This window comes from Apodemus sylvaticus, chromosome 11 (genome assembly GCF_947179515.1).
Source record: "Apodemus sylvaticus chromosome 11, mApoSyl1.1, whole genome shotgun sequence".
In the NCBI taxonomy this organism is placed as follows: Eukaryota; Metazoa; Chordata; class Mammalia; order Rodentia; family Muridae; genus Apodemus; species Apodemus sylvaticus.
This window is the reverse complement of record NC_067482.1, coordinates 82,123,975-82,140,762: the sequence shown is the minus strand read 5'-3', so window position 1 is coordinate 82,140,762 and position 16,788 is coordinate 82,123,975. Positions and strand designations below refer to the sequence as shown.

The 16,788-nt window shown below is 46.5% G+C and overlaps 1 protein-coding gene across 1 annotated transcript in view; it reads right to left on the bottom strand.

Annotated features, from left to right (window-relative positions):
* Positions 1-16,788, bottom strand: part of Adcy1 (adenylate cyclase 1) — a 113,845-nt gene that overhangs the window by 60,243 nt on the left and 36,814 nt on the right. The window contains exon 4 of the mRNA XM_052199201.1: positions 9,697-9,808. Coding sequence (XP_052055161.1) covers positions 9,697-9,808 — 112 coding nt within the window. The remainder of the gene's footprint in view (positions 1-9,696; positions 9,809-16,788) is intronic.

Here is a 16,788-nt window from a genome sequence, read left to right as displayed (position 1 = left end):
TAAGAAAGCCACTGATGGTGAGCCTAACACAGACGGGGAAAGTTCTGGAGAAAATGGTGGCAAATCAAAGCAAAAACGGCCTAAGAAAGACCACAAGAGGTGCACAGAGGGTCCAGGAATTCCTGCTACCATCAAGCACGCAAGTCCTCAGCGAGCCAGGGATGCAGGAGACCCGGACCATCCTACAGATGTGTAAGGGACAACTGACAGGACACAACAGGAATTCCAGATTTTAAAAAATAAAAACCTGGGAATAAAGGGAAGCTTGTTCAACTCAACAAAGCCTCCACAGAACCCCCACTGGTACTACACTTCTTAATCATAAAAAATGCGGAGCACCTCCCAGAAACAGAGCGTGGAACAAGAACGCCATTCTTACACTTGAGCCTGACATTTTACCAGAAGCTCAAGCTGGCAAAACAAACCAAGAAAATAAAAATAAAAGATCTCCTGGTGGGGAAAAAAAGAAACTAAGCCATTATTCTTCTGCAAAAATGATCGCTTAGGTGGAAAGCACAGTGGAAACTTCAAAACTGTAGTAGTAATCAGTTTGTTTATTGCAAGTTTCAGAACAATAAATCAACATATAAACATAACGTATATTTTGCTCTAAGTAAAAAACATATATAAGTTAAAATTTAAAAAACAACTGAACTATACTTAGGGACATATCTGAAGAAAAATTTGAAACATGAAAAGAAAATATATGAAAAGAAAGGAAAAACATGAAAAGAAAAGTCATACTTTTCTGAAGGAAAATTAAGCAAGTTGTATTAATGGAGAGATGAACTAAGCTATGAGTCAGATGTCTCTACATCTCTAGGTACTGCCTCTCACTAGATTCATGATGTGATTTTAACAAGTAGCCACAGATAATTATAACCAGAGATAATTCTAAAAAAAAAAATTTATTAAAAAAGTACAGGGCCTGAAGTAGCCAGATTCACCTTGGAAAAAGAACATCAGTTTGCAGGATCGTAATTTTACAGACTGTCATGAAGCTGGAGGACCAAGGTATAGTTAGGTGTCAAGACAGACATGTGGAGCAATGGAATAGAGTGGAAAATCTAGGAAGATTCCTGCCCAGCTATATATACGGAAACGTGAGTTTCCTAAAAATCTGACAAGGTGATTTAGTGGCTAGTCTACCCAGCAAAATATTGAGATCCTATAGGCAAATAAAAATCTTTGATGTATACCTCACGTCATATAGAAAAGTTAACTCAAAATGTATCCTAAACAGTATCAGGAGTCTGTAGGACCTTGGTGAGGTGAACAGCTTGATTAGATTTATTTAGCCTACAGGCTGTCAGGCTCGGCTTAGGTGGCTGGCAAACAAAACAGGATCAAGATTAGCTGCCCTTCTCCCACTGTGTTTCCCTAGAACAATGTCTTTATAACGTTAGGGAGAACATAAGCACACAGAGGCTTTAGAAGAGCTACATTGTATTTGATGGTGGGTCTACCTGGGTTTCTGAGGATGGCTGCTTTCAGTTTGGATACAGACCTCACAAAATCAAAAGTAACTACATTCATCTATTCTGCCATCCTTGATGCAGTCAGAGCCTTGCCTAGCCTGTCAGCATTTAAGGAACCCTTTGTGTGTGTGTGTGTGTGTGTGTGTGTGTGTGTGTGCAGGAGGGAGGGGGCAGGAAATCAAATCCCAGCTGGTGAGCAGCAGAGAGAGTGAACCTCTACAGAGCTGGAGTCTGATTTAATCATCGTGGCAGTGAGATAGCAGTTAATTGACAGTTTTCTAAAACAGACTCAGCTAGCAAATGGACATTTTCTGCAGCAAACAGTATCTGGTTATGAATTAAGAGCTTGATGGGATTAAAGAAAAATGAGCTACTATCTTCGGAGAGAATACGCTAATCTTTTTCACACTGAAGTTTCAGATATTTGTGCTGCTCTAACAGATGAGCTCATGTGTGCATGGCTCCCTGGTAAACATGGCGATTACGATTATTACCTTCATTTCATGTCAGCCTGTGCTAGGCACCAGGCTAAGTATTTTTGATTGTATATTATGGAACTTTTGTTATTTAGTTTCTTGCTAAACTAATCCCTTGAAATAGTCATAGTCAATCTCATTTCTTTCAGCAAAAGACCAAAATACAGAGAGAGAAGTTCAGTGTGTGGTGATACACAAACACACACACACACATATATGTATATATGCATATATAATTTTATATATGCTAGATATAATATTTATATATTACATATTGTATATATAATATATGAATATATATTACATGTGTTATATATATTGTGCATATATATATATATATATATATACATAGTATGTCTCTCAAAAATACCCATAATATCACCTTAACTAGGCAATAAAAAGATGAATTAACATAGATGTGATTTGGAGATCTGAAATAGGGAAAACCCCTGGGACCGGGTTGGGGAGAGACATAGAGGAGGGGGGAAGGGAAAGTGACAGCAAGAACACAGACAGGAGGGAGACCAGACTGGGGTGATTTGGCAGGAGACTGCAAAGGCAGAGAGGCCTTGAGAAACCAGAGCAATGACAGACACCAGACGAAGACAGTTCATACACAACCCAAAAAAACTGGCAATTCATTAAATAAATAAATAAATAAATACCAAGCAAATACACAATTTAAAATTTCCTGCTCTTAAGGCTACACTTTTTTTTTTGGTACTCTTTTTTTTTTCCATTCGATATATTTTTTACTTACATTTCAAATGATTTCCCCTTTCCTGGCCCCCCCACTCCCCGAAAGTCACACAAGCCCCCTTCCCTCCCCCTGTTCTCCCACCCACCCCTTCCCACTTCCCTGTTCTGGTTTTGCCTTATACTGCTACACTGAGTCTTTCCAGAACCAGGGGCCACTCCTCCGTTCTTCTTGTACCTCATTTGATGTGTGGATTATGTTTTCGGTATTCTAGTTTTCAACTTTCCCAACTTAAAGAGAGAGATGCCCATGAATATACAAGAAGCCTTAAGGCTACACTATTAGACGGAACAAAACCTACAAAAAAAGCCAACAAGCTATGTATCTGAAGAAGAGCTTGCTTGTGGAAATTTTAGGTAATTATGAAATTTTAGGTAGGGCACAAGGGCACACAGCTATGATCTCAGCAGCATTCAGAGAGCTAAGACAGGCTGATCTGAGTTTGAGGCCAGCTCGATAACATAGTGAATCCCTAACTAAAGCAACTAAAAATTAAAAAGTGAATTAAAGGTAAATTGTGAAAAAAAAAGATAGAATGAAAAAGAGTAACTGTTCTGTAACTATAGGTATCTCCAGGTAAAGCATATAGGACAGGGTAAGTGGAATTTCTCTTATTCGTTCCTAAATACTTATTATACATATCTCCTACTTTCTCTACGGTTGCCAGTCGTATCACATCTATAGCCAGCTTTGAAACAGTATCGGCTGAACTCTGACAAATGCAGATTATGTGACAAATTCCAGGGTCCATCGCTGCTCTGGGGAAGGGCCCTCTGCATGTATGTGGTGGGTCAGATGGAAACACTGTTTTCTACCCTCTCAATTTCCCCAGGAAGTAAGAAATAGTGCTCAGACAGCTAGCCAGACAGTCTACTGAACAAGTGAGCTCACAACCAGAGGGCAGTAAACTCCCTTTCCCTGTTTATTACATGTGTAGTTTTTCTGTGATTATATGTATTTGCTTTTAGGTTGGGTCTGTAACTCTGATTTTGTGAGGGAAATTCCATTTTATATTCTACTAGCTTTGTCTGTTTTTTATGTTTCTTTACTCTTTGAGGTTTCGTGTTCTTTTAGCATATGAACTACCTATGAATAGTATATATGCAGGTTTATGCATATGTGTTTGCCTATGTGTATAGCATGTTAATTTTTTTATGAAATTAGGTGTTGTATAATGATGGTTAGTATCATAACAATCTGCAGAATGAATCCTCTGTGAAGTAAAACCAAAAAAATTCAACATTTGCGTAGGTCTAAGTGCTGACCAACTGTTAATGGTTCCATCTTCATAATTTGTTCCTTAAAACTTTAGAGACTGTTTTGATTGGCATATATCAATTATAAGAAGTAAACAATGGTTTTCAATCAACCCAATTTAAAAAGAAGTATGGTGGAAAACACCTGACTGGATACTCAGCCAAAGAAGACACATGAATTGCCAATAAGCAGTTAAAAGACACTCATGGTTTGTTACGAGGGGGGACCACAGGCCCACTTAAAAACCTAGCCGCAGCCAGCAGACAAGGACGCGGGGGAACTAGAACCCAGACATTGTAGCTACAGACAGGAGATGGCAAGTCTGGAAAGTACTGGGCTCATTTCTCAAAATGTTAAACGTAATAACTCAGCATATTTTGCCAGAGCCTACTCCTACGTATTTACACAAGAAAGCGGAAAGCACTCATCCGCACGAACTTTTACACACAGATGCGCGCAGCAGCTTTATTTGGTGTAACCTAGCCCAGAAATAACCCAGATGCCCATCAGGCTGTGAAGAGACAACAAGCTGCGATTCAGCCAGACAATGGGATGCTTCCAGGCGATGGGAAGCAGCGGAGTATTTTCTCTTAAAGGCCCTCCATGCCACCAGAACAGCAGGGAATGAGAAGCTGGAGAAAGCAGCAGAAAGGAAAGCTACGCTTGTTCTTCAGAAGGTGTGCCCAAAGAGAAAGCTGCCGCAGGACGTGGGAGGCTGAAGTGTCCCAGTGTTCTGCAGCACCCAGAAGTGAACACAGCCATCACCCCGCACCCCTATTGTAGACATCAGTCAAGCGCAGCCACTCCAGTCAGGTAGATGGTGGCCCACCCTGTTTAAACATTTTCTCGGTTCACAAAGTCTTCCACACAAGACAGACAAACTTCAACAAATATCTTCCCCCAAAAGACACCAGAATCGCAAGGCACTATGCCTCCCTTGGGTGGGGATGGAGGGAGTCCTCATATTTTCCTGACCCAGTTAGGCCTGGCAAGGCTGCCCCATGAGCATGTAGGAAATGCAGCAAATCCAGGAACTGTGCAGGGTCCCCGGAGGCCATGGCTAGCACGGGGCCAGGAGGGGTATATGAAACCAGAGTCTTGGTGCTGTGAAGACGAGTCTCAACTGGATCGGAGGAAGATTCAGAGTGGGTCAAGGTAGGGAAAATGAGGTCCCATCTTCCGGTCCCAGTGTTCTGCTCATAAGCCTGCTTTAGCAAGTCGCTCCCAGAAGCTGGCCACAAAAACCAGATAGCAAAATGAAGATCTCCTGGCATTTGGGACTTGGATGAGTGATTGTGGATCAGGCTCTGGAAGGCACCCTTTGAGTTCCCAGCAAAGTAACAACAAGGAACCATCCTAGCAGGAAGAGAATTGCAAGAATGTCCTGATCTTTCCAAAGACTGCCTTGTCCCCTGCCTAGGCTGGACAATTGCAGAATGGTTACCCCAGGTTGGGAGTACACCCCATTTCCACAGGACACCCACATTGCTTGCGAAAGCCAGTCAAAGGGGTGCTTCTTCCCAGACGCATCTGTGAGCCACATCTCTACTGACTTTCCCTCCAGAGGTTTGCCCTGCCTCTCAGAGCCTTGGGAAAGGAAATGGAGAACGAGAGAGCTTAGTGTCTGTCACACTTGGGAAACAGAGCCCTCAGGAAATGCAGACGCCAGCAGCAGCAAGCTGCCTCTCAACAGTGCTATTCTGCTCCCAGCCTGCTCAGCATCTGCACAGGAAGCTGATGCAGCCATGGATGACAGGCTCAGACAGCTGAGTCCCTTTTCTGACCCCCCCCCCATTTGTGGGCACCCTCAGAGGTCCACTGCTCTCAGATCCCTGGCTAGTGAGTCCAGAGGCCATTGAAGCAGACACCTCAGGTGCTGTGTTGTCTCACTTGATTAGACTCATGGAGCCTCTGCTGTGTGCCAAGCTCCTTAGTAGTAACTCAGACCTCAGAGTTCACTTGGAAATGAGTGTGGCTTGCCCAGTGACAGACACACAAAGTGATGAGATGTACTGGTGAGCCACTGGCACCTCCACGCTACAGATAGCTGGAGAAAGAGTCAGAGGCCATAAGCAAGTCCTCGCGGCAATGGCCTTTGTGACTTTGAAAGAAGGGCACAAGTGCTCTCTTAGGAGACAGGCTTTGAAACCACAAGACCCTAAGGAGTTGGCTTAAACCTATCAGTTTCTCCTCTGTCTCAGAAATGAATATGACATTATACACTGGCCTGCCTGCCCGTCACACGGTAGACCCGGGCCACCTCTTTCTACTCTTGTCAAACGCAACCAAATCTAAAACTTTCCATTCATGCTTCTACCTCGATTTTGAGTACAGAAGTCACAAGACCAGCAGGCCCAGCCCAGAGGGAAGGGGATGACATCTGTTCCCACTCATCCATCTTCTTCCTGCTGTGGGAGACTGGTTATTGCGCCGCACCATCCCCAGCACAGAGTCCTCAGTGTGTGCACACTCATCACTTTGGTGGCATCAGCACACAGTGACACAGCACATCCTTCCTCCCACCAGCCTCTGAGATCTCAGCTGGGCTCTTACCCGTACCCTGGTGGGTGGGCGCTTCAAGTCCAAACTGGCCCCACAGAAAGCATTTTGTCTAGAAAAAAAATCTGAAAATGCTCTCTTGAGCTCAATCACATATTCCTGGGAACAAACCAGCACTTTACAACAAAACTTTGTGTTAAGGGAGGTAATTCTCCTTAAGTCACCGGGAGTCAAGTCAGCTGTGGGAACTGTAAAGTTCTGGATGCCCAGTTTCTCAGAGACACCTGGGGCTCTCTGCACCAGCCAAATCCGGGGTATCCTGAAGGCAATCTTTAGTATTGGGAGTTCTGCTATTTGAAAGAGCCTTCCCAGGAATACAAGCCGTGGCAGTGCTATACGAGAAGCCCATGGGACTCCGACAGTGGCAGCGATGTAAGTGGCCAGGGGACACCCTAGCCAGGAGGCCATGGGTGTCACACAACATGGCTCTGCACTGCAGCCCCTTTACTGCAACCAAAAGCTGCAAAGCAAGTGGGGCTGGAGCTGTGCATGCTGATGAAGAAGAACGGAAAGGACAGAGAGGAAAACCTTAAAGGGCACAATTCCCAGAGGAAAACACGGGCATGGGATATATACAATCTTTGACCATATAAAGATTTTTCTTGATATGGCACAAAGATGACAGTCCTTAAGTGACTCATGGGGAGTTAAGTCGTCCACCCTTGGTAGGACACTGGCCCAGGATTGTCATCTGCACCCGTGCAGCAGCCACTGAAGGCTCTTCCAGCCTTACTGTCCGCAGCTCCTACAGCCACCACTGAGAGCCAGGGACACAAAGCAGGTACCTCGCAGGAAAGCAACATGAGTTCCGGGGACGCACGCAAGGGGAAGAGCAGATGCCCGGGGTTGACTGAAAGCGGTTCCATTCGAGGAAGATGCTGGCCTCGGCACTTCTTGGATAATCTGCATAGCTGGTGTCAGAGACCTAGCCTCCTAACTCTTAGGCAGCACAAATTCAGGGCATGAGAAAGCAAAAAGGCCCTGGTAGGACCAACTTTGACCCCTCTGATCAGAAGCCTCCAAAGAATGGACTTCCTGGTAAAGTGGAGAAATCAAAGACAGACCCAGGAATACCACTGGCTTCACCTGTGGGACCTCCAGGCTGCACTGTCTCCCCAGAGCTAGCCTGGACCTTGTCAAAAATGTGCTTTCTGACACAGAGGAAGGAGCTGCAGGCTGGCCGTGCTCCCCTGCTCACCCCACAGCAGCCCTCAGTCATGTGGGACCAGAAATCCTTTGCGCCACAGCAAGATCCAGGGCCTCACCTCAGATGGTGAGGGTGACTTATATGAGGACAGGCAGAGCCATACTGGGGGTTGGGGGGTGACAAGACCTCAAGGCTACAGAGGCCTCACAGAGAAGCAGCCCCAGCTACCAACCAACAAAGTCAGTACACCTCTCCCCAGAAGGAGGAAATCTTTCCCAATTAGGGGTCCTATAGCACCCTGACTAGGACATCCTAGGGTGCCCCAGAAAGCATTTAGTAATCTTTAAGAACACAGACAACAACTTTATTGCTCAATTCCAGGATCTTCACTCCAGCAATAACCAGTGGGACCACACAAAGGGAGTGTGAGTTTTTTATGTCAACTTGATACAAGCTCAAATCATCTGGGAGGAGGGAGCCTCAGTTAAGAAAATGCCTCCACAAGACTTGGCTGTAGGCAAGCTATTATAGGACATTTTCTTAATTAGTGATTAATGGGAGAGACCACGGACAATTATGGGTAGTGCTACCCTGGGATGATGGTCCTAGGGTCCATAACAAAGCAGGCTGAGCAAGCCTCGATGGGCAAGCTAGCAAGCAGCACCCCTCTATGGCCTCTGCATCAGCTCCAGCCTCCAGGTTCTTTCCCTATTTGAGTCCCCGCCTTGATTTTTTTCAATGATGGACTATGACGTGGAAGTATAAGCCAAACAAACCCTTTCCTTTGGGCCATGGTATTTATCACAGCAATAGTAACACTAAGATACAGGAGTATTGTCTAAAATCCTTGCTGCCTACCTATCCCACCCTTATCTCTGCCCAGCTGACTGAAGCAAGCATGGGGTTATTCCCACCTGCAGTCAAACACTGAGCCGGCCCCCTCTTGTTTGCCGATGATGGAACCCATCTCTCTGAGTCCCATTACCCAACCTGTACTCTACTGCTCTGACAAGGGTCAGCTCTGGGCTGCTAACAGCCAGTCCTAGCCGCTCAACCCCACACCACCAAGAAATCCTTCCCTGTATTGTGGCAGCCGCCACCCCTCAGTTCCTCAGTGCCCATGCCACACGTGGGCAGAGGCTGGGCAAAAGGATGTGACTCTATCTCACACACTCTGTCACCACCTTGAAGGGTATCGGTGGTGGGTTTAAGACCCCAGGAAAATCATACAGGCAGTAACACCCCAATAAATCGCATGCCCAGATACTCCCCCACCCTGACCTTTTGCCCCTTCCTCCCACACTCAGCAGTCCCCACCCTTCCTAGTGTATGGCTCATGTCCTGTGGAAGTGGCCCCATGCCTACACAGGCTAGGAGCCAATCAATGAAGATCTACAAGACAGATACGCTGCAAGGGATTTCTGCCTGCATGATAAAAGTTCCAGAAGTGCAAAGGACTCTTAAGACTGTAAACCAGGCTCTTCCATAGGGACACAGGGCCTAAGGGCAGAGTGTCACCCTTCATGAGGCTTAACTGCCACATGTGCCAAATGTTAAGAATCCAGCAGGAGGCCCGCTGTGCATTCCCAACATTCCTAAAGTCAACAGGGATAGGGGCGGAAGGAGTAAACAGGCAGTAACATTAGCAGGAACAGTAGCTTCAGCGGGGGCTGAGGATGAAGTCACGGGCATTTTCCAGTCCAGAAGGGTGGCAAGGCCAAAGCAAGGCCAGCTCCAGCAGAGGCACAGTCAAGGCTGCTTCAGAGAAAGCAGTGATTGTCCTTGCCTGTGGTTGTCCTCGGAGCACAGCGCCAGCTGGCCAGGGCTGAGTGCAGCCCACAGGACATGGTTCTATCTGGATGCCTTGGAAGGCGCCAGCGGAGCCTGTGGGGTGCAGATGTGGAGCTCGGGCCTAAGGTGGACCCGTGAAGCTCCTATGCTCCAGATGCAGAGGCCAGCTTGGTAGAGCACCACCCCAGAAGCGGCCCGGCCTAACAGAACAGAAGCAAACACAGTGCTTACCGTGGCTAACTCATCGAACTTGCCGAAGAGTTCATTGAGCAGTTTCACCAGCTCCTGGGCCGTGCACTGGGACGCCAGACCCGTGAAACCCACGATGTCTGCAAACAGGATGCTGCAAGAGGAAGGGGGTGCAGGTCACTTAGACAATCATGGCCTAAGAGTTGCATAGCCTTTCCCTCTACACCCCCACTCACTCCTGGCTACAGAGGGATTAGCTAGCTTCTGGGCTGGTGGAGTTCGCTGTCCCCCCCTGCTGACCTGTCACCCACATAGGAAGCTCCTGCTAGCTGCCCAGTAGACCTGCTCCTTTCCCAGGGTGCTCACGTAACTGCGCCTACACCGGGGCCAGGAGCAGGAAGTAGAGTGGCCAGCTTTTAAGTAAGGGCATGACCCTCCCCACCAACCATCTTCTTCTCCTTCTGCTACCCGGATGCATGTGACCATCAGAATGCCCAAGACAAATGCCTGAGTCACAGCATAGAGGGTCCACAGTCCCTTCTAGTACTTCTGATGTCTATTTATTGCAGAGCTGGGGTCCGTCTTGAACACGCACAATTTTCTACAGATGATAAGACTCTAAAAATGATAGTTTCTACTATTTACTCTTTCAAAAACTATAGTCTGCAAATATCTAAGAGGTGAAAATCATGCATATAGATTTTGTCTTTAAACACTCTTTAGCCCTGAGGTCTGTCTTAAAATACACTAATCAAATATTCAGAGCTTTCCTGCGACTCCAGAACTTCCAGAAACCAGACACCATGCCCTAGGACCCCTCTATTGGAGCTACAAATGTCAAATAAAAAGAAATGAGAGTTCTTGTGGACAAGGGAAGTGTCACCAAAGATAAGCCAGGCTAAGCGGCACTAGAGGGTCAGCCGGACAGTCACGCTGCAAGGAATACTGATAGCCATTTCCCATCTGTGATGTGGAAATGACGCTTCACATGTTTACAATCATGTACAGTAATCTTTATTATTTTCATTTTTAAATTTTCATACAGTTTATTTTAATGACATTCTTTCCCTCTTTAAGCTCCTCCCCCCAGCCCATCCACCTAATTTCCTGTTCCTTCGATATACTGAAGAAAAGCAATATATCTCTTTCCCAGCATCCATTAGACTGTGTGTCCACTTCCCTCCCCCCGGGCTGGGGTTTAACTTGGGCAGGTCTTGTGTCATCACAATCTCTGTGAGTTCAGATGGGCCTCAGCTCCGTTGTGCCCAGAAAACACCATTTCCTTGGGGCCATCCATTGACAATAATTTAAGTGTTAGTTATATACTTGCAGCTTGCTCACTGAGGGCCAGCTAGGCTGGGCAGGTGCTTGGGAATCTTCCATCAATGGGAGATTCTAATAATCATCTCTGCCCTCCAGATTCTTTCTGGCCAGCAGAAGGGGCATTTGAAGTATGCCAAGGCGTTTCATTTAAGTGTGGTGAAAGCAGGAAGGGAGATGGGTGAGGAATTACTGCCCACTATGGTCAGGCCAGATTTTCCTAAGTCTCTGCTTTCGTGCCATATCTGATGGGGACACCGAGGGTACAGAATTCCAGCGGAGGGGTCAGTGCTGCTGCCCCACGCCCTGCAGGTACGGAAGCCTTACCTTTTACTTTGGCCTTAGAACACATCTTCTTCCTTCCTTCTGACTCCGGCTGCCATAAATCAGGCATCCCCTCACCCAAGCTCAGTTTAGATAGGATTCTTTCTCTCCTGCTGCTTCAGATCCTGCCCGGACCTCTGGCTGTTGTCATTTTGACTAGGATGTGCCTTGGTGTGGGATCTGCGCTTATCCACTTTGAAGCACATTGAGATTCTTGCATACACAGATTAATATGGTGGGAACTGTTATCTTTGTTGTTGTAAGGAACAGTTTGGGCTATTGTTTCTTCAAACATCCTGCCTTCTTCCCTTGTGTAGGGAATCTCATCATGTGTGTGTTGACTGACTTGATGGCGCCTCACAGAGTTCTGAAATCCTTGCCATTTCTCCACACTCGTGCCACTCTGCAGCCTGGAGACGCCTGTGGCTCTGTCATTGGGCTCACTTATTCTCACACAGCCTACTCGAGTCAGCCATTGAACCCGCCCCTCCATAATTTTCCTCACTTCACTTGTATATCTCAAATTTAGAAGCTTTAGAATATTGATTTGGTTATTTTTAAAATGTCTACTCTGCTGGTATTCTCTGTTGGGTGAGAAAACATCGCCATGGCTTCCTTTAATTACACACAGACACAGTTTGTTCTTTGAACACATTTAAAACCGCTGACTTAAAATGTTTGTCTGAGAATCCCGAAGTCTAGGCTTCCTCGGGACAGCTTCTGCTGGCTGCTGCTTTTGCCCATGTATGAGACATACATACTTTTTGCAGCGTGTCTAATATATTTCTGTTGAGAACACAAGACAGCAATTCTGGAAATCGGAGTCGGAAGACATCTGCGGGGGCCCTGTTTACGACTGTCTGGTTTTGACACTGTTTGGCAATTGGTCAACAAATGCTGCAGAGGCTTCTGAAATTCCCACAATTGTGCCTAGACCTTTTCAAAGCAGCAAATGCTCCTTCAGTGCCCAGATCTTCCTTTCATTCTTTCCAGACACCTTGCTGCCTGCCTCAACTGTCAGCACTGCGGGAAGCAGCTGCAATGCCCAGGGATCACCCTGGACTCAACAGAGGTGCTGAGTCAGAGCTGCTGGAGACGGCCAATCTGAAGACTTGGCAGGGAATCCCAAGGCCATCAGACTGCTACTGACTCTAATCAGGGCTTTGAAGAGAGAGGTACCTGCTCAGACTCCAGGGGCTGTGGAACTAAGGAGGAGCCCTGGGCAGGTGCAGAAGCCACCAGCCCCCGTCTTGATACCTCGGTGGTTTCTCTTGAGGAAACATTCCTGGGTGACTGCAGGAGTTTGGTGAATCACCTAGCTGGATCTTGGTCCAGTTACTCCTGCTCTTGCTGCTATGAAATCGCTGCCAAAAACAATGTCAGAGAACTTAGCGTGTTTTTTCTTTCTAGGATTTTATCCGTTTCGAGTTGGAATTTTAATTGATTTTGCGTACTGTATCAGATGAGGGCCCAATTGTATGGTTCCACCTGTAGATGTTCAGCATTTCCAGCACTATTGAAGATAACTCTTTCTTTATTCCACTTGTCACTCCTGAGGACAGGCTGGGCACCTGTTCACTTCTGAGCTTCTTTCTTCCTCGAGTCTGTCCTAAGTCTCTGCTTTCACGCCATGCTGCTTCAATCATGAGAGCTTTGCGATATGGTTTGAAGTCAGAACATATGGTGCCATTAGGTCAGGAAATATAGTATGATTTACTTCTCTCAGATTCATTAGGATTTTTCTATGACCTTGCATGACCTGTGCTAGAGAAAGCCACGGTCACTAGAGAAGGACAAGCGGAATGCTCTGTTTTGTCTACTAGCATCAGGTCCATAGAGCTGTCAGAGTGGTCTCCTCCTCCTCCTCCTCCTCCTCCTCCTCCTCCTTCTTCTTCTTCTTCTTCTTCTTCTCTCTCTCTCTCTCTCTCTCTCTCTCTCTCTCTCTCTCTCTCTCTGTCTCTGTCTCTCTCTCTCTCTCTCTCCCTCTCTCTCTCCCCCCCCTCTCTCTCTCTCCTCTTCTGTCTGTGAGTCCTATACATTACCAGAAGTACATCACTGCTGATGTGACGGACGCTTCTCCTTTCGGTTCTGCAGACACTCTCTTGGCACACTTCAGTACTTTTGAGTCTGGTGTGAGTTGTGACTATTACTGTGAACTGGCTTTTTAACCATTATAACATGCCACGTCTTCTCAGAGTCCTGACATATGTGCCCTTGGGCTGAAGAGGGCGTGAACACCCTTGCTGCCCCCTGGTTCTCGGTCATGGGGATGCTCTTTCCGACCTCTGTTCCTCCAGCCTGAGGCCTCACGTCTGAAGCATCTTGTACACAAGCTGTAGTTGGGCTAGTTGTTACTGTGGCTTGATTTGTGCTTGTTCCGCTGATGTTGCTATCCTGTCTTCTGACTGACCGGACACTTTAGGACATTTACATGTAGAGTATTGATGTGGAGGGCTGGCACTGCCGCTGGGCTACATGTTTCCTCTCAGGCTTGGGAATGTTCTGTTTTTGTTCTGTGTCCAGCTGCCGTTTGTGGGGTTTCTGAACTGAAGTGCTTTGATTATTTTCTCTTTTTTTCTTTACAATTAACTTCCTTAATTAGTTACTTATCACATTGCTGTCCAGTCATAGAAGGGAAATATGCACATTTTAGCACCTCTGCCACCATTTTACCAACCACAATTCTCATGTGCTCCTGTCATACATTAAATTATTTTCCCATTACAGTTATTCTGAAAACTTTGATTTTAACTTTTTTACTAATATTTATTCTATTTAGTGTGTGCATGCTTCTGTGTGCCTGTGTGTACGTGTGTGTGTGTACATGTGTGTGTGTGTGTGTGTGTGTGTGTGTGTGTGTCTATGAAGGTGCACATATGCCATAATGAATGTGTGGTTAGAGTTGGTTTTCTCCTCCCACCATGTGGGTTCTGGGAAATCAAACTCAGGCGATCAAGCCTGACATCCGTCACCTCTACCTTCTGAGCATTTTACCAGCCAGGCTTTTAACTTTTATGCAATCATAATAAAAAGCTATTCACCTTCATGTACACATAGAACATGTATATATTCATATACATCATATGCATACACACACACACACACATGTTCATGTCAATATGTTTCACGGTTTCTTTTGCGCTGTGTTGCTGCCGAGGAGTCTTTCATTTTTGTCCTGAGAATCCCTTAGCATATTTTTTCATAATGCAGCTGTGGTCACCACAAACTCCCATAGCTTTGCTCTGTTTGACAGTCTCTGGCTCGCCTTTATTTCAGAAGAAGAATTTTGCCAGGCACAGCACCCTTGGTCTGTGGAGTCTTTGTGGTTTCTTTTAAACATCGGAATATGCCACCTCCTCCCTCTGCCCTGCATGGTTGGTCCCTAAGATCCACCGAAAACCTAATGGGGATTCTGTTCTTTACAGGAAAACACTTTCCTGCTGTGCTTTCGAAATTCTCCCTTTGTCTCTAGCTGTACAGAATTTTACCACATAAATTTCTTTAAGTCCATCTTATTTGGTGCCATATATGTTTCCTATTCTGGATGCTAATTTCTGTTCCACATGTCCATCTGAAAAGCTTTAATGAAAGAAAAAAATAAACCTTGTCTTTCCGACTCTTCTTCAGGGCCCTATAATGTGCGTGTGTGCTGTCCCAACACTGACTCCCACACCCCCTTAAGCTTTCTTCTCTCCATTCTTTCTTCTCCTTTGGACCCTTCCAGAGACCGGCCTTCCAGTTCACCGACCTTTTGCTCTGCTTGATTCTCTATTCTCCTGGAGGGAATTTAATATTCGGTTGCTATCATCTTGAGCTTTCTGATTTGTTGTTCCTTTATGCTTTTATTTCCTTATTGAAATTCTCATCTTTCATGTGCATAATTCTCGTCTGTCTTCGCGAGAGCTATTTCTCTCCTCCTGTGCAGGAATCCATTTTCATGCGCTTTCTTAGATCCACATCTACAGGTCTCCTCCTCCTTTGTTTGGAGTGCCTTTGCCTGGCTCTAGGGGAGCCTTCAGAAACTAGCCTCACGGAAGAGAGTGACCCCATCACTTACTTCATCTAAGATGCTCGCTTGGGTCCTTTATCAACGCTCTGTGCCCCCAGTAACTAGCTGTGAGTTCCATGCGTTCGCTCTGTCCTGAGCAGGGGACACGTGTGTGAAAGCTGTGGCGTCTTCCACTGTACACCCAACATCTATTTTCCCAGCAAACCAGGCTAAGTCAGACCTCTCAGAAAGGCAGCGGCTGGCTGTTTAGGCAGCTCCAGAGAAGATGGGCAACTGGTTATCCTGACCAATGCTCTCCCTCCCTGAGTGTGCTGCATAATTTAATGTCAACTTGACACAAGCTAAAGGCATTGAGATTCCCTGCAAGGAGGGAATCTCAATTAATAAAATGCCTCCATAAGATAGGGCTGTAGGATAGCCTGTGAGGCATTTTCTTAGTGATTGATGGGGAGAGGCCCGGACCAATGTAGGCGACACTATCACCCGGGTTGCTGGTCCGTGGTTCTATAAGAAATCAGATTGAGCAGGCCATGAGGAGCAAGCCATTAGTGGAGGGGCACCACCCTCCTTTGCCTCTGCATCAGCTCCCTGCCCTGACTTCCTTCAAGGACAGACTACAAGTGGAAGTGTAAGCCAATCAACCCTTTCCTCCCCAACTTGCTTTTGGTCTTAGTGTTTATCAGCAACAGAAACCTGACAAAGACACAGGGGGGGGAGGCTGCGGAGCTGGTTTATATATCTGTTTATCTGTTTGCTTTGTTGAGCAAGCAGAGGCCAAAGATGCCTACTCATTCCGGTTACCGGGAGGCCCTCGACCATGACGCCCTCCCACAGCATGCCCTCCCGGTTCTCTCCGAAACATTCTTGTGGCTGCTGCTCCTCTGCGAGCACTTGGGGACACTGAATTGTGCCCTTTCCAACTAACGAGGAGCAGCGGGTGCAGGTGAGCAATGTAAGCATCAGTCGAGCCTGTGTCCCGCCCTCTGCCCAGCGCCCAGAGCATCCTGCACATTTGTTTCACGTGGCCGAATCTCAGTTTCCTGATGTCTACAATCCAGGCAGCAGTGCCAGCTGCTCAGGGGGGTGAGACTGACAGCAAAGAAGCATGAACTCAGCAGAGAGTGCCTGGGCCCTAATTCTGGAGAATATCTAGGCTCAAGTGTGGCTCTGTGGCTCCTTTCCAAACAGCTGGGCCCTAAGATGGTGCCACTTCAGCAGCATCTTCTGTGGAGGGAGGACAGCACTGGACCCCATCAAAGCACATGACAGCCGAGAGGGGAAGAATTCACAGACATGCACAGTATCTGTGAGCTGATTAGCCATGCCTGCTCTCCCTACAGGGCTGGCTTATACCTGGAGGATTCACAAGCCTTAACATATCTGGGATGAGCTAGCCTGTGCTACCCAACATGAGAGATTTTTTTTTCCCCACATGCTTTTGTGTCTCCAGGGGCCGAAGGCTGGAAAGTCCAGACTCCTCA